General features: G+C 42.3%; 1 protein-coding gene across 1 annotated transcript in view; it reads left to right on the top strand.

The window, feature by feature from the left end:
• The window catches only part of mal2 (mal, T cell differentiation protein 2), a 64,029-nt gene extending 44,706 nt beyond the window's left edge, over nucleotides 1-19,323 (top strand). The window contains exon 4 of the mRNA XM_041188966.1: nucleotides 16,181-19,323. Within this exon, the coding sequence (XP_041044900.1) occupies nucleotides 16,181-16,252 (72 nt within the window). The 3' untranslated portion in view covers nucleotides 16,253-19,323. The remainder of the gene's footprint in view (nucleotides 1-16,180) is intronic.
• The last annotated feature ends 671 nt before the right edge of the window (nucleotides 19,324-19,994 follow it).

Below are 19,994 nucleotides of genomic sequence, written 5' to 3'. Positions count from 1 at the left end.
TGGAAAATAAATGCTGGCCTAGCCAGTGATGCCTATATCCCATGAATGAATATGTAAAAAAATAAATAAAAATTGGTTCATCAATTCACACACTAATAAAAAACAATTGTTTACTTGCCAACTTTGATATGAAACTACAAACTCTTTGGTCATGGAAATCATTGTGTTTACAACCTGCTATTGCCTAACAGACTTGGTGTCTTTGACTGTTCAAAGAATCTCCTCTCAATATCTTGTGACATCTAGCACCTTGAATGCCCAGACCCAATTAACGAAGGGGTCATTGTTTGGCACCTGTATGAAGCAATTACCCATTTCAACATTTCAGTCACTCTTTAGCTCCCTTTGATGCCCATCCCAATATAGGGCTATCTGGGCAAAATAATAATTTGAAGCAAAATTAATGTATACGAAACATACAGATTGGGAGCAGGCTTAGGTCAGTTGACCCCTTGAGCCTTTTTCGCTATTTGATAAGATCATGACTGATTTGAATGTGGCCTCAAATCCCTTTCCTGTCTGCCTTCCCATAACACCGGAGGTCCCTTGTTAATCAAGAATCTATCCATCTCTGCCTTAAATATATTCAATGACCCAACCTCCTCTGGTCTCTGAGGAAGCAAATTCCACAAGCTAATGACACAGGAAAACTTTCTCCTTATCTCTGCCCTAAATGGGAGACCTTTTATTTTTAAACTGTCCCCTAGTTCTAGTCTCACCCATGAATGGAAACATCCTCTCAGCATCCATTATGTCAAGTTTCCTCAAGATCTTGTTTCAATAAGGCCATCTCTGATTCTTAACTCCAATGGATATAGGCCCAGTGGTCAACCTTCCCTCAAAGATAACTCCATACCTGGAATCAGTCGTGTGAACCTTCTATGAACTAATGTAATTTTATCCTTAAGCAGACTCAAACTGTACGCGCTAATCCATATGTGGTCTCACTAAGGTCCTGCTCAACTGTAGCAAAGCCTCCCTACTTTTATATTCTATTCCCCTTGCAATAAATGACTACATTCTATTTGCATTCCTAATCATTCGCTGTAGCTGCATGCTAGCTGTTCCTGATTCATGTACCAGGAGACCCAGATTCCTCTGTACTGTAGAGCTCTGAAATGTTTATTTAAATAATCTGCTTTTCTATTTTTCCTGCCAAAGTGGACAAGTTCACATTTTCCCCACATTTTATGGCACCTGCTAAGTTTTTCCCACTTTTCCCTCTATAGACTGTTCTCTTGACAAATTGCATTCCTACCATCTTTGTGTCACTTAACTTTGCCAATGTTATAGGTTAAAAACCTGGAAAAATTTATTAATTTTGCTTCTAATCTCCACCCCTCCATTTTCACATGGTCCATCTCTGACACTTCCCTTCCCTTCCTTGACCTCTGTCTCAATTTCTGGTGATAGACTGTCCACCAATATCCATTATAAGCCTACCAACTCCCACAGCTACCTCGACTACAGCTCCTCACACCCTGCTTCCTGTAAGGACTCCATCCCATTCTCTCAGTTCCTTCGCCTCCGTCGCATCTGTTCTGATGATGCCACTTTCAAAAACAGTTCCTCTGTCGTCCTCCTTCCTTAACCGAGGTTTTCCACTCACGGTGGTTGACAGGGCCCTCAACTGTGTCCGCGCATCCGCCCTCACACCTTCTCCTCCCTCCCAGAAACATGATAGTGTCCCCCTTGTCCTCACTTATCGTCCCACCAGCCTCCGCATTCAAAGGATCATCCTCTGCCATTTCCGCCAACTCCAGCATGATGCCACCACCAAACACATCTTCCATTCACCTCCCCGGCGACAATCTTTGGGATTGTTCCCTCCGTGACACTCTAGTCCACTGCTCCATCACCCCCTACTCCTCAACCCCCTCCCACGGCACCTTCCCATGCAACCGCAGAAGATGCAACACCTGCCCCTTCACTTCCTCTCTCCGCACCGTCCAAGGGCCCAAGCACTCCTTCCAAGTGAAGCAGCATTTCACTTGCACATCCCTCAACATAGTCTACTGCATTCGTTGCTCCCAATGCGGTTTCCTCTACATTGGAAAGACCAAACGCAGACTGGGTGACCTCTTTGCAGAACACCTTTGGTCTGTCCGCAAGCATTACCCAGACCTCCATGTCGCTTGCCATTTCAACACTCCACCCTGCTCTCATGCCCACATGTCTGTCCTTGGCTTGCTGCATTGTTCCAGTGAAGCTCAATGCAAACTGGAGGAACAGCATCTCATCTTCCGACTAGGCACTAGGACAGCCTTCTGGACTGAATATTGAGTTCAAATTTTAGATCATGAACTCTCTCCTCCATCCCCACCCCTTTTCCATTTCTTCCCCCTCCTTTTTGTTTTTTCCAATAACTTATATAGATTTTTTCTTTTCCCACCTATTTCCATTATTTTTAAATGTATTTCCACCCATTGTTTATCTGTACCTTTTAGCCTTTTTAGTACTCCTTCACCCCACCCCCATTAAAGCTATCTGTACCTTGTTTGTCCTGCTTTCTACTCTTAATTAGCACATTCCTTTAGATAATATCACCACCTTCAATACCTTTTTGTCTGTGACATCTTTTGGTTATCTCCACCTATTACTGGCTTCTTGTCCTAACAACAGCCCCCTCCCCCCGGCCCTTAAACCAACTTATATTTCACCCCTTTCCTATTTTTACTTAGTTCTGTTGAAGGGTCATGAGGACTCGAAACGTCAACTGTGCTCTTCTCTGCAGATGCTGTCAAACTTGCTGAGTTTTTCCAGGTATTTGTTTCTGTTTTTATTTCAGATTTCCAGCATTTGCAGTTCTTTGCTTTTTATATAGGTAAAAAGAGGGTTGAGGTCCTGAAAGCAGAACATAGGAAGCTAGGAAATAAATTAAAAAGCAGGACCTCAAAGATAATAGTCTCAGGATTACTCCCAGTACCACATGCTAGCGACACGAGGAATAGGAGAATAGACCAGATGAATGCATGGCTGGAGCGATGGTGTGTTTGGGAGGGATTTAGATTCCTGAGGCATTGAAACCAATTCTGGGGAAGACGGGACTTGGACAGGTTGCACTCCAGCTGGACTGAGACCAATATCCTCGCAGGCATATTTGTAATATGTGGGATGGGAACCTGAGAGGGAAACAAAGATAGAAATGAAAGACAGAAAAAGAGAAAGCAAAAGTGAAAGGCAGAGGAAACGAGGGCTAGCAGCAAATAGTGCCATAGTACAAAAAAGTGTATAAAGGATAAAAGACAAGTCTAAAGGCACTATCTGAATGCACAGAGCATTTTCAATAAGGTAGGTGAATTAACAGCGCAAACAGATGTAAACAGGTATGATATGATTGCGGAGACATGGTGCAGAGTGACCAAGGCTGGGAACTGAATTTCTAAGAGTACTCAATATTTAAGGCAGATAGGCAAAAAAGGAAAAGGAGGTGGTGTGGCATTGTTAATTCAGGATGAAATCAGCGCGATAGTGACAGAGGGTATTGGTTCAAAATCTAGATGTAGAATCAGTTTGCGTGGAGCTAAGAAGCCACAAAGGGTGGAAAACAGTTGTGGGAATTGTGTATAGGCCTTCAAACAGTAGTGATAAGGTAGGGGATGGCATTAAACAGGAAATTAGAGATTCATGTAACAAGGGTGCTACAGTAATCACGGATGACTTCAATCTACATATAAACTGGGCAAACCAAATTAGCAATAGTACTGTGGTGGATGAATTCTTGGGAGTGTGTATGAGATGGTTTTTTTTTTTAGACCAGTATGTTGAGGAACTGACTATCCTAGATTTGGTATTGTGCAATGAGAGAGGTTTAATTAATCTTGTTGTGTGGGGTCCCTTAGGGAACAGTGACCAAAACATAATAGAATTCTCTGTTAGGATGGAAGGTGAATTAGTCCAATCTGGAACTAGGGTCCTAAATCTTAAAGGAAACAACAAAAGTATGAGTTGGTTTAAGATAGATTGGGGAACTTCATTAAAAGGCATGACAGTGGATAGACAATGGCCAATATTTAAGGAACAAATGTATGCATTGCAACAGTTATACATTCCTTTCTGGTGCAAAAATGCAACAGGAAAAGTGGCTCAGCCATGGCTAACAAAAGAAATTAAGGATAGTATTAGATCCAAAGAGGGGTCATATTAAGTTGCTAGAAAAAGTAGCAAGCCTGAGGATTGGGAGCAGTTTAGAACTCAGCAAAGGAGGGGAAAGAGTATGAAAGTAAACTTACGAGGAGCATAAAAGCAGACTGTAAAATCTTCTATAAGTATGTAAAACAAAGATTAGTGAAGGCAAATGTAGGTCCCTTAGTCTGAAATGGGAGAATTTATAATAGAAAACAAGGAAATGGCAGAGGAGGAAGATGCAAATTTCCCAGAAATACAAGGGAACCATGGGTTTAGCGAGGAGGAATTGAAAGAAATTAACATCAGTAAAACAATAGTGCTGGAGAAATCAATGGGACTGAAAGCTGATAAATCCCCTGGGCCTGATAATCTACATCCCAGGGTAGTAAAGGAGGTGACCATGGAAATAGTGGATGCGTTGGTTGTCATCTTCCAAAATTCTGTAGATTCTGGAACAGTCATGGTAAATTGGAGGGTGGCAAATGTAACCCTACTATTTAATAAAAAGGGAGGGAGAAAAACAGCAAATTAGACCAGTTAGCCTAACATCAGTTGTAGGGAAAATGCTAGAGTGTATTATAAAGGATGTGACACTAAGAAAATATCAACTGGATCAGACAAAGTCAACATGGATTTATGAAAGGGAAATCACATTTGACAAACCTCCTGGAGTTTTGAGGATGTAACTAGCAGAATAGATAAGGGAGAACCAGTAGGTATGGTGTATTTGGATTTCAAAGCTTTTGATAAAGTCCCACACAAGAGGTCAGTGTGTAAAATTAAAGCACATATGACTGTGGATAATATATTGGCATGGATTGAGAATTGGCTTGAAGACAGGAAACAGGAATAAATGGGTCTTTTTCAGAATGGCAGGTGGTGATGAGTGGGGTGCTGCAGGGATCAGTGCTTGCGGCCCCAGCTATTCACAATATATATCAATGATTTGGATGAGGGAACCAAATGTAATGTTTCCACTGTTGCTGATGAGACAAAGCTTGGTGGGAATGTAAGTACTGAGGAGGGTGTTAAGAGGCTTCAAGTGATTTAAACAGGTTGAGTGGACAAATACATGGCAGATACAGTATAACGTGAATAAATGGTAGGGAAAACAATGGCAGAATATTATTTAAATGGTGATAGATTGAGAAATGTTGTACAAAGGACCTGGATGTCCTTGTACACCAATCACTGAAAGCAAGCATGTAGATGCAGCAAGCGGTTAGGAAGGCAAATGGTATGTTAGCCTTCAAGGGAACTTAAGTACAGGAGCAAGGAAGTCTTACTGCAGTTGTACAGGGCCTCATTGAGACCACACCTGCAGCATTGGGTGCAGGTTTGGTCTCCTTTTCTATGAAAGGTTATACTTGCCATAGAGGGAGTGCAGCGAAGGTTCACCAGATTGATTCCTGAGATGACAGGATTGTCGTACGAGTAGAGATTGGGCTGACTAGGCCTGTATTCACTGGAGCTTAGAAGAATGAGAGGGGATATCATTGAAGCATAAAATTCTGACTGGGATGGACAGGCTGGCTGCAGGGATAATATTTCCTCTGGCTGGGGGTGGTCTAGAGCAAGGGATTACAGTCTCAGGATGTGGGGTAGACCATTTATGACTGATGAGGAGAAACTTCTTCACTCAAAGGGTGGTGAACCTGTGGAACTCTACCACAGAAGGCTGTGGAGGCCAAGCCACTGAATATATTTAAGAAGGAACTAGATTTACGGGCACTCAAGGTGCCAAGGGCTATCAGGAGAGTGCAGGATTACGAATTGAGGTAGAAGATCAGCCTTGATATTGAATGGAGGAACAGGCTCAAAGGGCCAAATGGCTGCCTCCTGTTTTCTATGTTCCTATGTGTCATTTGCAAATTTGGCTGCTGTACATTTGCCTCCTTCATTCAAGCCATTGATGTAGATACTCCACACTCTATTTTCAGGTTGGCAGAATATGATCATTTATCTTTCCTTGGCTTCCTGTTAGCTAATCAATCATCTACCCATGCTAATATGCGTTCCCCTACACCATGAATTCTTAATTTTGTGTGGTAATCTTTGCTTCTACCTGAACCACACATTAAAATCATCATGCCCAAGCCTTTTTCAAGTAATAGGATCCTGAACCATGACCAGTTTAGGTACTGAATATTACATTCTTCTGTTTGGGCCAGCAAATTGAGCCTTGGGAAGTATGGATTTGGATGGTGCAAGACAGCTACCACTCTGCTTCCTGATGCAACGTTATTTTGATTACATCAAAAATTCCTGTACACAGCATGAAGCAGAAAATCCCCTCCTAAAATGAAGCAGGAGTGCCAGTTAAGAGCTGGGAGTCAGGATCAGCAGTGAAGAGTGTATTCAGGTAGATATTGTGAAGACCATTCTTCCATGCAAGAGAAATTGAAAGTGTACCTTGAAGGAAAGCCCCTTGGGGTAGCATGGGGGCTGGTGGAGCTCCTCTGAATGAGATGCATTAAGAGTGCCTTTGTGAAGGGGTAATGGGGTGCAGTACCTCTGAAGGAGAATTTGAGAGCAGGATGAGAATGGGACTCTGCCGAAAACATGTCAAAATATGTAAGGTATGGAAGGACCTGTCAATGAGTAAGAATTGGTGTTTAGCCTTTCAAGAAATAACTTGCTCATTTTATAAAACATCAGGTAACTGGTGAAGGTGATGGGTCATGTTGTGCTGTTGAATATAAACAAAACTCAAATGTTTATTTTGAATACCTATCAAATGTGCAATGAAATTCTAAAATTAACTAGAATGCACAACTAATAACCTCCTACTGCCAGTGCCAGCAATAAAATAGATTGCTTGAAATAGGTGAGCACATGGGAAACCAGGGCAGTGTATTTGAGACATTGTGGAATTGAACTCTCACTTCTATTCCAATTCTCAGCAGGTCTGACAGCATCTGCGGAGAGGAACACAGTTAATGTTTCGAGTCCGTATGACTCTTCAGAACTAGGAAAAATAGAAATGAGGTGGAACATAAGCTGGTTGAAGGGAGGTGGGACAGGTGAAGCTAGATAGAGGTCCAGTGATAGGTGGAGGCAAAGAGATTGCCAAAGATGTCATAGACAAGAAGACAAAGGGATGTTGATGGTGGTGATATTACCTGAGGAATGTGCTAATAAGGGTAGAAAACAGGACAAGCAAGTGACGGCCCAGGTGGGGGGAAGGACTCTCAATAGGCTTAAAGGTAGAGATAAAACGATAGATGGAAATACATTTAAAAAATAATGGAAATAGGTGGGAAAAGAAAAACATTAAAAAAAATATAAAAAATTATAAATTATTGGAAAAGGGGGCGATCGGAAAGGGGGTGGGGATGGAGGACAGAGTTCATGATCTAAAGTTGCTGAACTCAATAGTAAGCCTGGAAGGCTGTAAGGTGCCTAGTCGGAAGATACGCTGTTCCTCCAGTTTGCGTTGAGCTTCACTGGAACAAGCATGCCAAGGACGGACATGTGGGCATGAGAGCAGAGTGGTGTGTTGAAATGGCAAGCGACGAGATCTGGGTCATGCTTGCGGACAGACCGAAGGTGTTCTGCAAAGTGGTCACCCGGTCTGCGTTTGGTCTCTCCAATGTAGAGGAAACTGCAGTGGGAGCAGCGAATGCAGTAGACTAAATTGAGGGAAGTGCAAGTGAAATGCTGCTTCACTTGAAAGGAGTGTTTGGGCCCTTGGACAGTGAAGAGGGGGGAAATAAAGGGGCAGGTGTTGCACCTTCTGTGGTTGCATAGGCAGATGCCATAGGAGGGGTTTGAGGTGTAGGAGGTGATGGAGGAGTGGACCAGGGTGTCCCGGAGAGAACTATCCCTGCGGAATGTGGGTGGGGGATGAAGGAAAGATGTGTTTGGTGGTGGCATCATGCTGGAGTTGGCGGAAATGGCGAAGGATGATCCTTTGAGTGCAGAGGCTTGTGGGGTGATAGGTGAGGACAAGGAGGACCCTATCATGTTTCTGGGAGGGAGAGGAAGTTGAGGACAGATGCGCGGGACATGGGCTGGACACGGTTGAGGGCCCTGTCAACCACCGTTGGTGGAAAAACAGTTAAGGAAGAAGGAAGACATGTCAGAGGAACTGTTTTGGAAAGTGGCATCATTAGAACAGATGCGACGGAGGCAAAGGAACTGAGAATGGGATAGAGTCCTTACAGGAAGCAGGCTGTGAGGAGCTGTAGTTGAGGTAGCTGTGGGAGTCGGTAGGCTTGTAATGAATATTGGTGGACAGTCTTTCACCAGAAATTGAGACAGAGGTCAAGGAAAGGAAGTGTCAGAAATGGACCATGTGAAAATGGAGGAGTGGAAATTGGAAGCCAAATTAATAAATTTTTCCAGGTCCAGACAAGAGCATGAAGCAGCACCGAAGCAGTCAATGTACTAGAGAAAGAGTTGTGGGAGGGGGCCTGAGTAGGACTGGAACAAGGAATGTTCCACATACCCCATAGAGAGACAGGCATAACTGGGGCCCATGCAGGTACCCATAGCCACACCTTTTATTTGGAGGAAGTGAGATGTGTTTAAGGAGAAATTGTTCAGTGAGGACAAGTTCAGCCAGACGGAGGAGAGTAGTGGTGGATGGGGATTGTTCAGGCCTCTGTTCGAGGAAGAAGTGGAGAGCCCTCTGACCATCCCGGTGGGGGATGGAGGTGTAGAGGGATTGGACGTACATGGTGAAGAGGAGGCAGTTGGGGCCAGGGAACTGGAAATTGTTGATGTGTAGGGTGTCAGGAATCGCGGATGTAGGTGGGAAAAGACTGGACAAGGGGAGAGAGAATGGAGTCGAGATAGCAAGAAATGAGTTCCATGGGCCAGGATCAGGTTGACACGATTGGTCTGCCGGGACAGTCCTGGTTGTGGCCACCCTGCTCACATGCCCACATGTCCATCCTTGGCCTGCTGCAATGTTCCAGTGAAGCTCAACGCAAACTGGAGGAGCAGCACCTCATCTTCTAACTAGGCATTTTTACAGCCTTCCGGGCTTAATGTTGAGTTCAGCAACTTTAGATCATGAACTCTCTCAATCCCCACCCCTTTCCGATCCCCCTTTTTCCAATAATTTTTTATATTTTTGTTATTTCCCACCTAATTCCATTACTTTTAAATGTATTTCCGTCCATTGTTTTATCTCTACCTTTTAGCCTATTTTGATCCCTTTCTCTCGGCCCCACCCCATCCCCCCACTAGGGCCATCTGTCACTTGCTCGTCCTGCTTTCTACCCTTAATGTCGTCATTAGCACATTCCTTAGGTAATATCACCACCGTCAACACCCCTTTGTCCTTTTACCTATGACATCTTTATCAATCTCTTTGCCTCTGCCTATCACTGGCCCTCTATCCAGCTCTACCTGTCTTGCCCCCCTTCAACCAGCTTATATTCCACCTCATTTCTATTTTTCCTTAGTCCTGATGAGTAATATGGACTCGAAACAACATTAACTGTATTCCTCTCCGCAGATGCTGTCAGACCTGCTGAGTTTTTCCAGGTTTTTGTTTCAGATTTCCAGCATCTGCAGTATTTTGGTTTTATCTATTCCAATTCTACTGTGCTGCTACAGTTGACTGGGTAGGAATATCATGAACGCTTCATCTTTTCCCCTTTGCACCAGGCAAGAACGTGTTTGAATCAATCCTCTCTCCTAGGTTTGGTGGCAGTGCAAGATTACATTTTCTTTTTGTTTCATGTACATGGAGCCTGAACAGTCTTACTTACCAAGACTTTCTGCTGTCATTGCAGCTTGGTCTTGAGGCAGATTCCTGAGCTGACGAAGGAACAACAGCTGCTTGCATTTATTAGCACCATTAACATAGTAAAATATTGCAAGGTATTTCCCAGGAATATTATCAAACATTTGTTTGATGCCAAGGCACATATGGAGATTTTGGGACTGTGACCAAAAGCTAGGATTTTAGGAGCATCTTAGAGGACACTGGCATGGAAGCTTAAGGAAGGAATTCCAGATCCTAGGGTTCAGGCAGTGAAAGCCATTGCTGTCAATGGTGGAATAATTAAAATCCAATGCACATGGGCCAGAATTGGAGGAATGCAGATGGAGAGCTGTATAGAGTTGGAGGAAGTTATGGAGCTAAGGATGAACATGAGGCCATGGAGGGACTTGGAAACAAGGATGAAAATTTTAAAATTGAGATGTTGATGGACCAGAGGTCAGTGTCAGTCAACAAGCATGGGTGATGGATGAATAGGACTTGTTGCAAGTTAGGATAAAGGCAGCAGAGGTTTGGATGTGTTCAAGTTTCTGCAGGTTAAAAGATCAGAGGCCAGCCATGATTGTGTTGGAATAGTCAAGTCTAGAAGTAACAAGGGTCAGCGTGAAAGTTTCAGCAACACTTCAGCTGAGGCTGTGGCAGAGACATGTGATTATAAGGATGTAGCGTGTTTTGGCAATGAAGCAAGTGGTCAGAAGTTCATCTTCAGGTCAAATATGATGTCCAAGGCTCCAAATAGTCTAGCTCAGCCTCACAGTTGCCAAGGAGAGGAATGGATTTGGTGGCTAGGTGGTAGAGATTGTGGTGGGAACTGAAAATGATGACTTCAATCCCCTCAGTATTTAATACAGGAAATCCTGCTCATCCAGGACCAGATGTCAGACAAGCAAACTGGCAATCTGATAGTGGAGAGGTTGTGAGGCTGCCCATTTAGATAGTATTCCAGATCTTTGCAATGATCTGACTTTCTCCTAATTTCACCTTTTTGTTGTTTTTACTAATTATTTTATTTTAAATTTGACTTCTGGTTACTGGTCCTCATGCAAGAGGAAACAATTTATTCCTACTTGTTCTATCAAGCTCCCAATTTTGAGTACCTCTAAGTAGCCCCTTCTTCTCTGTTCCAAGGAGAACAATATCAGCTTCTCTATATTCTCACCACATAACTGAAGTGCCCCATCTTTGTAAATCTCCTCTATACCCTTTCCAGGGCCTTGATATGCTTCCTAAAAGTTTGGTGCCCAATATTGTGCACACTATTCCAGTTGAGGCCTAACCACAGATTTGAAAAGGTTAATCATGTTTACCTTTTTTTGTTTATGTATTCAATGCCAACATTTATAAATCCAGGTATTCCACATGGCTTCTTAACCACCTTGGCAACTTGCCTTGCTGCCACCTTAGATTTGTAAATATGCATCCCAGGTCCCTCTATTCTTGCACTTCCTTCTCCCCCTGCCCATTCCCCCCTTCATCAAAATAGTACCATTGAGATGTTACTGCCTCTACATGTTTCTCCCTAATGGGAGAACCTCACACCTAACACTATTAAATTGCATCTCTCCTCTGTGTGTGCATTGCAGCAGTCTGGTCCCCCTGAAGTCTGCTACAATTGTGCCTAATATTTACTGTCAAATTTTCACACTTTAAAATTGTACCTTCTATGCTCAGGTCTATCGAGTGTCATAAGTGTACTTGTGAACCCTAACCACATTTTTGGATAATGTCAGTGGCAGGCATGCAGCCCTGACTTCCACCTTTTATTGCTGGATCTAGCTAGACCACAAGGTCCTATCTGTAACTGCATTCCCCGGCCATTGCAGATGACTTTTGGCCATGACTGAATGATGGAATAGAACTAGACCAGGCCAGTCCACTCAGCTGGACAACAGAATAGAGGCATTGGAGGAGTATGAAGTAGAAAATAGTGTTGCAGGCTGCTTCATAAGGGATTGTTTACCATGGTCAGTCACATAAGATGTTGTTTGTCACTTTGAAAGCTGTTTTGGTGCTGTGGCAGAGGTAGAAACCTGATTGGGATTCAAACATGGAGTTGTGTGGAATAGGATCATGGATTTGGAAGGCAATGCCATGTGCAGGGACTTTGGAGAGGAAAGTGAGGTTGGGGATGTTTTGCTAGGACAGAAGATTTAATGTTCAAACTTGGGGGTTGGTGGGTGGAGGGGGTGAGTGGAATGGAGTGGGGTGGTGATGACAGCAGATTTGAAGGAAAGGAGGGAAAGTACCCGAGCAGGGGGAATCATTAACAATATCAACTAACGTGGAGGCTTTGAAGGGAAGTTGGGTGATTAGGAACTCCTCAAGAATAGGGTTGAGGGAGCAGGAAGTGGGTTTTATGGCCAAGCTACACTCAGAGCAAGAGGGAAGGTAGAGAAACTAGAGAAAAATACAAATTTGCAGCTAGGTTTTGGGGTTAGTTTGGTATATTCTAATAAAAATTTGGCTTGGTGCATTGAGGGGGAAGAGAGGTGAAGAGTTGACTGGATGGTCTCAAAGTTCATGAGCTACTCTCATAAGCTGGTGGAGTTGAGGGTAGACTTTTGGTAGTGGAGAGCAGAAGCTGGAATTACCTTTGCACTCCAGGATGATCAGTTTTGGCAGAGGTAGGGCCACATGATACTTTCATTACCACATCTGATTTAACCACAATGAATGTAGATCATGGCTAAAGGGGTCCAGCATAGAGGATCTTGAAGAAACTAATGGGCAAGTTCTAGCAACTGTTCACTACTTTGAACTCAATAGTTCGGAACAAGTCAACAGTATGTTGGTGTGGCTTTGAATGCCTCATTAAATATAGGTTTATTTTGTGACAGTCTGGGATAAAGATGCTCTGATATTCATTTTAAAGGAGTTTATCCAACAAGACAAGGAGGCTAGTCTGGAGGACTTTCAGACTGAGGGTGTGCATTACACAGATCCTCTTCCACAATGGAGCATTAGCTTTTGCCCATCAAGCTCTTATCAGATCCAGCAAGCTTTTCATATTAATGAGGATGGGCAACTGTAACTGTAAGCTGAACAGAACCTAATGGGTAAAAAGTAACACTTGAGAAATGTGTGTTTCAAATTTAGAATTTGGGAACAAGTAGTTTGCCTTTAGTTTTGTGGGACAAGGCTTTCAAACATTTGACTTAAAAAACTTTGCCTGCTTTTTAATTTTCAAAGTAATTCTTTAAGGGATGTATTCCTGAAGAGCTCTTTCTTGCACTTGTTTGAGTCTGGACTGTGAATCTGTTACCTAATACTATTATTACATCAATATGCCCATAAGAGAATTTCAGTAAAAAGCAGCCTTTGACTACTAGGATTGTTCATGTTAGATGTCAAATATTTTGTTGAAATGCTTCAACATTTGAACAGCAGGTTGAATATCTTCACTGTAGAGAATTTTTTGTTGTTAGCTGCTATTGTGTGATCTGTAGTTAAAATTACCAACCAAAGCAGAAATTTGAGCGTTCAGTGTTCATTCATGATTTGGATATGGGGTAGAGGAAGTTGTGCTCAAATTTGCAGGTTGCCCAAATTTTACTAAAATAGGTAGTGAATAAGTGAGAACCAAAGGAAGCAGCAAGGGATACTGATGAGGTGGTAAGGACAAAAAGTGTTAGATTGAATTCAATATCAGTAAAATTAAGTGTATATTTTTCAAATATTTGTATAATGAGGGATAGCTGGGTAACCTGAGGAGCAGAGGGATTTGGGGATTCCAGCTCATAGGAAATTAAGAGCAGCATCTCAAGTATATAAAAGTCATAAACTAATTGGATACTGGATCTCCTAACTAGAGGTGTAGAATATAAATAGAGATGTAGTAACGAATTTTTAAAACTGGATATTTTTTGTAGTTTGGAGTGCCATACTATAAGTTAGGCACTGTGCAATAAAGGAACAATGCAGATTTACTAGTATATGGAAATACAATGATGGAAAATAGTTTCAAAAATTGAAGTTTTTGTTAGAACAAAGAAAGTTTGTTAATTTAATGGTGGTTAAAAACATGATCAGACATAGTAGACAGTTTATATTGAATGAGGGCTCCAGAACGTAGAAACTATAAGTTTCAGTGGTTTGAGGTTGTGTGGAATGCACCTGTGTGGAAGAGTCAGTATTTAAGATTCAGTTGTATAGGTTGCTGAAGGAAAGGAGAGTAAACAATAAGGGGTGGGAGATGCAAATGAGATTAAAGCTACTGCTCACAGAGGATAAACACCAACACAGACTGAAACAGAATTACCTGGAAAAACGCAGCAGGTCTGGCAGCATCGGCGGAGAAGAGAAGAGTTGACGTTTCGAGTCCTCATGACCCTTCGACAGAACTTGAGTTCGAGTCCAAGAAAGAGTTGAAATATAAGCTGGTTTAAGGTGTGTGTGTGGTGTTGGGGGGCGGGGGGGTGGCAGAGAGAGAGAGAGAAGTGGAGGGGGGGGTGTGGTTGTAGGGACAAACAAGCAGTGATAGAAGCAGATCATCAAAAGATGTCAACAACAAAAGAACACATAGGTGTTAAAGTTGGTGATATTATATAAACGAATGTGCTAATTAAGAATGGATGGTAGGGCACTCAAGGTATAGCTCTAGTGGGGGTGGGGAGAGCATAAAAGATTTTAGGATATTTAAAAATAATGGAAATAGGTGGGAAAAGAAAAATCTATATAATTTATTGGGAAAAAAAAGGAAGGGGGAAACAGAAAGGGGGTGGGGATGAGGGAGGGAGCTCACGACCTAAAGTTGTTGAATTCAGTATTCAGTCCGGAAGGCTGTAAAGTGCCTATTCGGAAGATGAGATGTTGTTCCTCCAGTTTGCGTTGGGCTTCACTGGAACAATGCAGCAAGCCAAGGGCAGACATGTGGGCAAGAGAGCAGGGTGGAGTGTTAAAATGGCAAGCGACAGGGAGGTTTGGGTCGTTCTTGCGGACAGACCGCAGGTGTTCTGCAAAGCGGTCGCCCAGTTTACGTTTGGTCTCTCCAATGTAGAGGAGACCACATTGGGAGCAACGAATGCAGTAGACTAAGTTGGGGGAAATGCAAGTGAAATGCTGCTTCACTTGAAAGGAGTGTTTGGGCCCTTGGACGGTGAGGAGAGAGGAAGTGAAGGGGCAGGTGTTGCATCTTTTGCGTGGGCATGGGATGGTGCCATAGGAGGGGGTTGAGGAGTAGGGGGTGATGGAGGAGTGGACCAGGGTGTCCCGGAGGGACCGATCCCAATGGAATGCCGATGGGGGGGTGAAGGGAAGATGTGTTTGGTGGTGGCATCATGCTGGAGTTGGCGGAAATGGCGGAGGATGATCCTTTGAATGCAGAGGCTGGTGGGGTGATAAGTGAGGACAAGGGGGACCCTATCATGTTTCTGGGAGGGAGGAGAAGGCGTGAGCGCGTCCGCAAGAATGACCCAAACCTCCCTGTCGCTTGCCATTTTAACACTCCACCCTGCTCTCTTGCCCACATGTCTGCCCTTGGCTTGCTGCATTGTTCCAGTGAAGCCCAACGCAAACTGGAGGAGCAACATCTCATCTTCCGACTAGGCACTTTACAGCCTTCTGGACTGAATATTGAATTCAACAACTTTAGGTCGTGAGCTCCCTCCCCCATCCCCACCCCCTTTTCTGTTTCCCCCTTCCTTTTTTTTCCAATAAATTATATAGATTTTTCTTTTCCCACCTATTTCCATTATTTTTAAATATCTTAAAATCTTTTATGCTCTCCCCACCCCCACTAGAGCTATACCTTGAGTGCCCTACCATCCATTCTTAATTAGCACATTCGTTTAGATAAAATCACTAACTTTAACACCTATGTGTTCTTTTGTTCTATTGTTGTTGACATCTTTTGATGATCTGCTTCTATCTCTGCTTGTTTGTCCCTACAACCACACCCCTCCCCCTCCACTTCTCTCTCTCTCTCTCTCTCTCTCCGCCCCCCCCCCCCCCCCCCCCCCCCCCCCACCCCCCCACACACCTTAAACCAGCTTATATTTCAACTTTCTTGGACTCGAACTCAAGTTCTGTTGAAGGGTCATGAGGACTCGAAACGTCAACTCTTTTTTCTCCGCCGATGCTGCCAGACCTGCTGAGTTTTTCCAGGTAATTCTGTTTTTGTTTTGGATTTCCAGCATCCGCAGTTTTTTTGTTTTTACCAACACAGACTGGTTGGACCAAAAGGTTCGTTTCCTTATCATTTGCACACATTTTTAGAAACTAACAACTACAGACAATTAGAAACAATGTAACCCTAAATTAAAACAAAGCAGTTTTTAACTTAATGGTGAGACTAATTTTCTCCCCCTCTTATTTTAGATATTCTCTTTTGTTGTTACTCTGTGCTACGCATGCAGTTTGGGTCTTGCTTTGAGAAGATGGAAGCTGTAAATTGCAAATATGAACTGTCCGGAAAGGTGTGAATGGCTGGTTTCGTTATCATTGGCACAAAACTTTCAAACAACGATGGAAGATGCTTCCCAAGAGAAGAGTGGCCCTTTTCATAGGCCAATTCTGTTTTATACTGAAGTATTTTGGCAGCAGTAATGGCTTTTGTTCATAAAATAGCTTTTTTATGATCATTTTCAGTGTTAAGTTCAAAAGTTTGAGATAGGAAATTAAAATAGTTTCCAGTTTATCTGAAAGTTGGGTGCTGAGTATGTTATCCAAATATTTATAGTTTTCACAAAATATTCTAATACTAGTCATAGCAAGAGCTCATTTATTGTAAAGCTTAATCCAGGCAAATAAAAAGATCCAAAGGGATTAGATGAACAAATTCAGACTTCGTATCTATCCATTATTTGGTTGTGAACACTCCCCATTTCTTCATGTAAATAATTTTCATTGACAATACTATAATTATGACTGGTCACAATAAGTAAACATTTTCCTAATTTTGCATAGTTTGCATAAGTACCCATTTGTATTTTCATAACTATTGTATGTACTGCATATAATTAACATACAACAGTTGAATCTGAATACAGAGTAAGTTTTTGCAAAACAAGATTCCAATTATATTTTCGTTCTACAATTGTCTATAGTTTTCTCATAAAAAAGATTCTCCATATTTAACCAAGTGTCTGTTTCAGGAATAGCCTTGTGTGTATTGGATATGTTGGGTTTAAAGTAGTTTTGCCAAATGTGATCTGTGACCCAACATCAGGTGAATTGATGTTGTCCTTGACCTAGTTAAGTTTTCTGAATTTATTTTTTTTTAAAATGAACTTTCATACAAATCAACAACAAAAGTCTTTTAAAATGCACAAGTTTGACAATTGAATTCTAGCTTGCTGCAAATTTTTTAAAAACTGGTTGATATACCATATATCGAAAATAGTTTCCTTTAAATTTCTATAACAGGTTAGAGCTGTGGCCACAGATCATAGGAATAGCTTTCCAAGTCCATAGCCAGTGAAGAATCCTATCCATAGGCAATGCGAACCAGGAGTTTCAGTACCACTGGCCATGATTTTCATGACCTGTATCTGAATTTCCCATTTGTACTGCCAGAATTCAGTATTTCCCGTTGACAGCACAGATGATTAAATTGTCCCCTTCAGAGAAAGAAACCACTGAATAATAGCAGTTTTATGAATAAAATCAAACTTCGTTTTTTTTTTCTCCCTTCAGGTTTTTATTTGACCAAAATTACAGATTGCAGTCCCTTGTTCTATCAGGAAAGTATGTATTTGTCATAGTCATGGAGATCTACTCATCCAGTCACCTGAACAAATATTAATCAGTTACCAAGTGACTCAGCTTGGTTAAACTTAATTTATTGCATTTCTCTCAAATGATTTTTAATGGAGGTGAATGGAAACTGTCCATCTGCCCACACAAGTTAACCATCACCCAAAGTGCTATTGTCAATTTCTAATAGTTTACATGTTCTTCTGATTTTTTTTTTCTATTGGTTTCCTTGGGTGTTGAAAAACTTGCACTGAATAAAGGTAGTAATCCACAAAACCTCTCCTGATGTTTATGGGCACTTTCTTTATCTCACTACTTATTATCAAAAGTGATCTGCTTTGCAGGGAGTCTTTTATTTAAGCCTTCATTCTGGCTGTTGGTGAATTACTTTGTACATGAGTTTAGTCAGGGATCACAAAACTCAGCAGTATGTTCATAACTTCCAATAACACTGCTCACCAGTTGCAGCAATTGAAAAATTAAGTTCCCCTTTTGGAAAAAGACTGTAACAATTCTAGCTGCCACAATTTCTTTTAAACTTCAATAGATGTGAGGTAAACACTACCACTGAAGTGTGTTTATTCATAATACTTCATGTAAACCCCAGAAACTGCTTCTCTAATTTAAAATGACAATTTATTTCATGGAGCTGACTAACCATTTTTATATAGACAATAGGTAATTAGCCAGAATCCACAAAGGACAATGGGCATATCTCTCCATTAGAGATAATTGGTTACTTATACCTCAACAGTGTGACCATTTAAAAATTGAGACTTGCCATGAGGGTGGCGGAGCGCGATGTCCACAGTGGGTGGAGGCAAAGGTGTGGCCAATGCAAAGTATGGGGCTCTCCATTGGTTAAAAAGTTCTCTGGTTGAAAAGGAGGCCCATATAAACTGTGCTGGCAAGATCTTTGCCTGTCTTTTGTCTGCAGTTCACCTCAGGCTGATGAGATGGGTCGGTGCATCCAGTACCTTTGCTAGCTCTGCATCTGGAGAGGAAATGGCAGAAGCTGGCCCAGAGCCAGGTGTGACAATAGCCAAAATGCCAACGGGAGCACCAGATGGTCAGGTAGCTCAGGGTGATGGCAACCAAGGCTAGTGAGATGCTAAACTTTAATGCATATTTAAATATACCGCATATGGATTAACTACCTGCAAATGAGGAACGATATCAGAGACAGCTGAGGATGTCAAGGGTTTCTGTTGCTCACCTCAGTTCCTATGGATTGGATACCAGTATCTTTAAAATTCACTTGCAGCATTGAGTTTCTACACCTCTGGGCCTTTCCAGAGCTTCAGGGGACTCATGTGGCATCTTGCAGTCAGCCACTTTGATTCATCAGGGAGGTCACCAAAGCCCTGTTCAGAAGAGCTAATTGTTATGAAAGTATAATTTGCATACTATTTTTCTGATTTATTGTAAAGTAGGTTTATGGGTGAGAGTATAGTTGGGTGCGTCTGAAATTTAATTACATTTGGAATCAGGTAGACTGCAAGCTTTGAACTATCAAAAGATGAGAGGTGTAGAAATGTGCTTGAAATGCTAATGAGTAACTATGAATGCTGGCTTAGCATGTAAGGTGTGAAGGGAATTTGCATTTTTGGATAAGTGAAATGAAATCTATTTTGGGTGTGTAACTGGGAATCAGGTTAATTAGGAATTTTAGGAGGAGTTATACAAGTATGTAATTGTATCTTATGTATGTGCCTGAAATCTTTTTTGTTAATAAGTATTTAATTAAAATCCTTCAAGTTCTTGGACTCATTATTTCTGAATTCAGTGTTTTTAAAAAAAAATACAAATTGCAAAACTGTTGTGATAGAGTAACCAAGTTTCCCTTGTGGATTTGGTCAGCTTGGCACACATCTGCCATGAATTTGTGCAATTCACCACAGAGCCTGAGATCCAGGCAGGCAGAGCTGTGGCATTTGTTGCCATCACTGGTTTTCCATAGGGACAAGGAGCAATTGATTCCATACATGTAGCACTAAGAGCTCCTTGGCATCACCCAGCAGCCTTCATAAATGGCAAAAGCTTTCACACTCAATGTACAGTTGGCCTGTGATCACTGCAAGTGAATTCTGCAGGCATCTGCTTGCTTCCCAGGGAGCTCTCATGACTCTTACACCTTTGTTCACTTGCAGGTGCCACAACTGTGTCCCCTCAGCAACTGCAGTGGGGGCTCCTCGGTGATGGGATATTCTGAAGACTTGGCTCGTGACACCTGTGCAGAGCCCACTAAGCCCAGCAGAGGAGAGATACAATGCTGTCCATGTCTCAACAAGGGCAACAACAGAAGAGGCCATTGGAAGAGGGCCTGTGCTGAACTGCACAAATTCATTGGCTGAAGATGAGGCTCTGCTCCCTGGGTGGCTCAGATGGAATGCTGCAGAATGTGCCAGAGTGAATTCCCTACACAACCTTGTGCAGA

The sequence above is a fragment of the Carcharodon carcharias genome, chromosome 6, assembly GCF_017639515.1.
Source record: "Carcharodon carcharias isolate sCarCar2 chromosome 6, sCarCar2.pri, whole genome shotgun sequence".
Classification (NCBI taxonomy): Eukaryota; Metazoa; Chordata; class Chondrichthyes; order Lamniformes; family Lamnidae; genus Carcharodon; species Carcharodon carcharias.
Note: the sequence above shows the minus strand (reverse complement) of the source record. Positions and strands in the feature narration are given on the sequence as shown.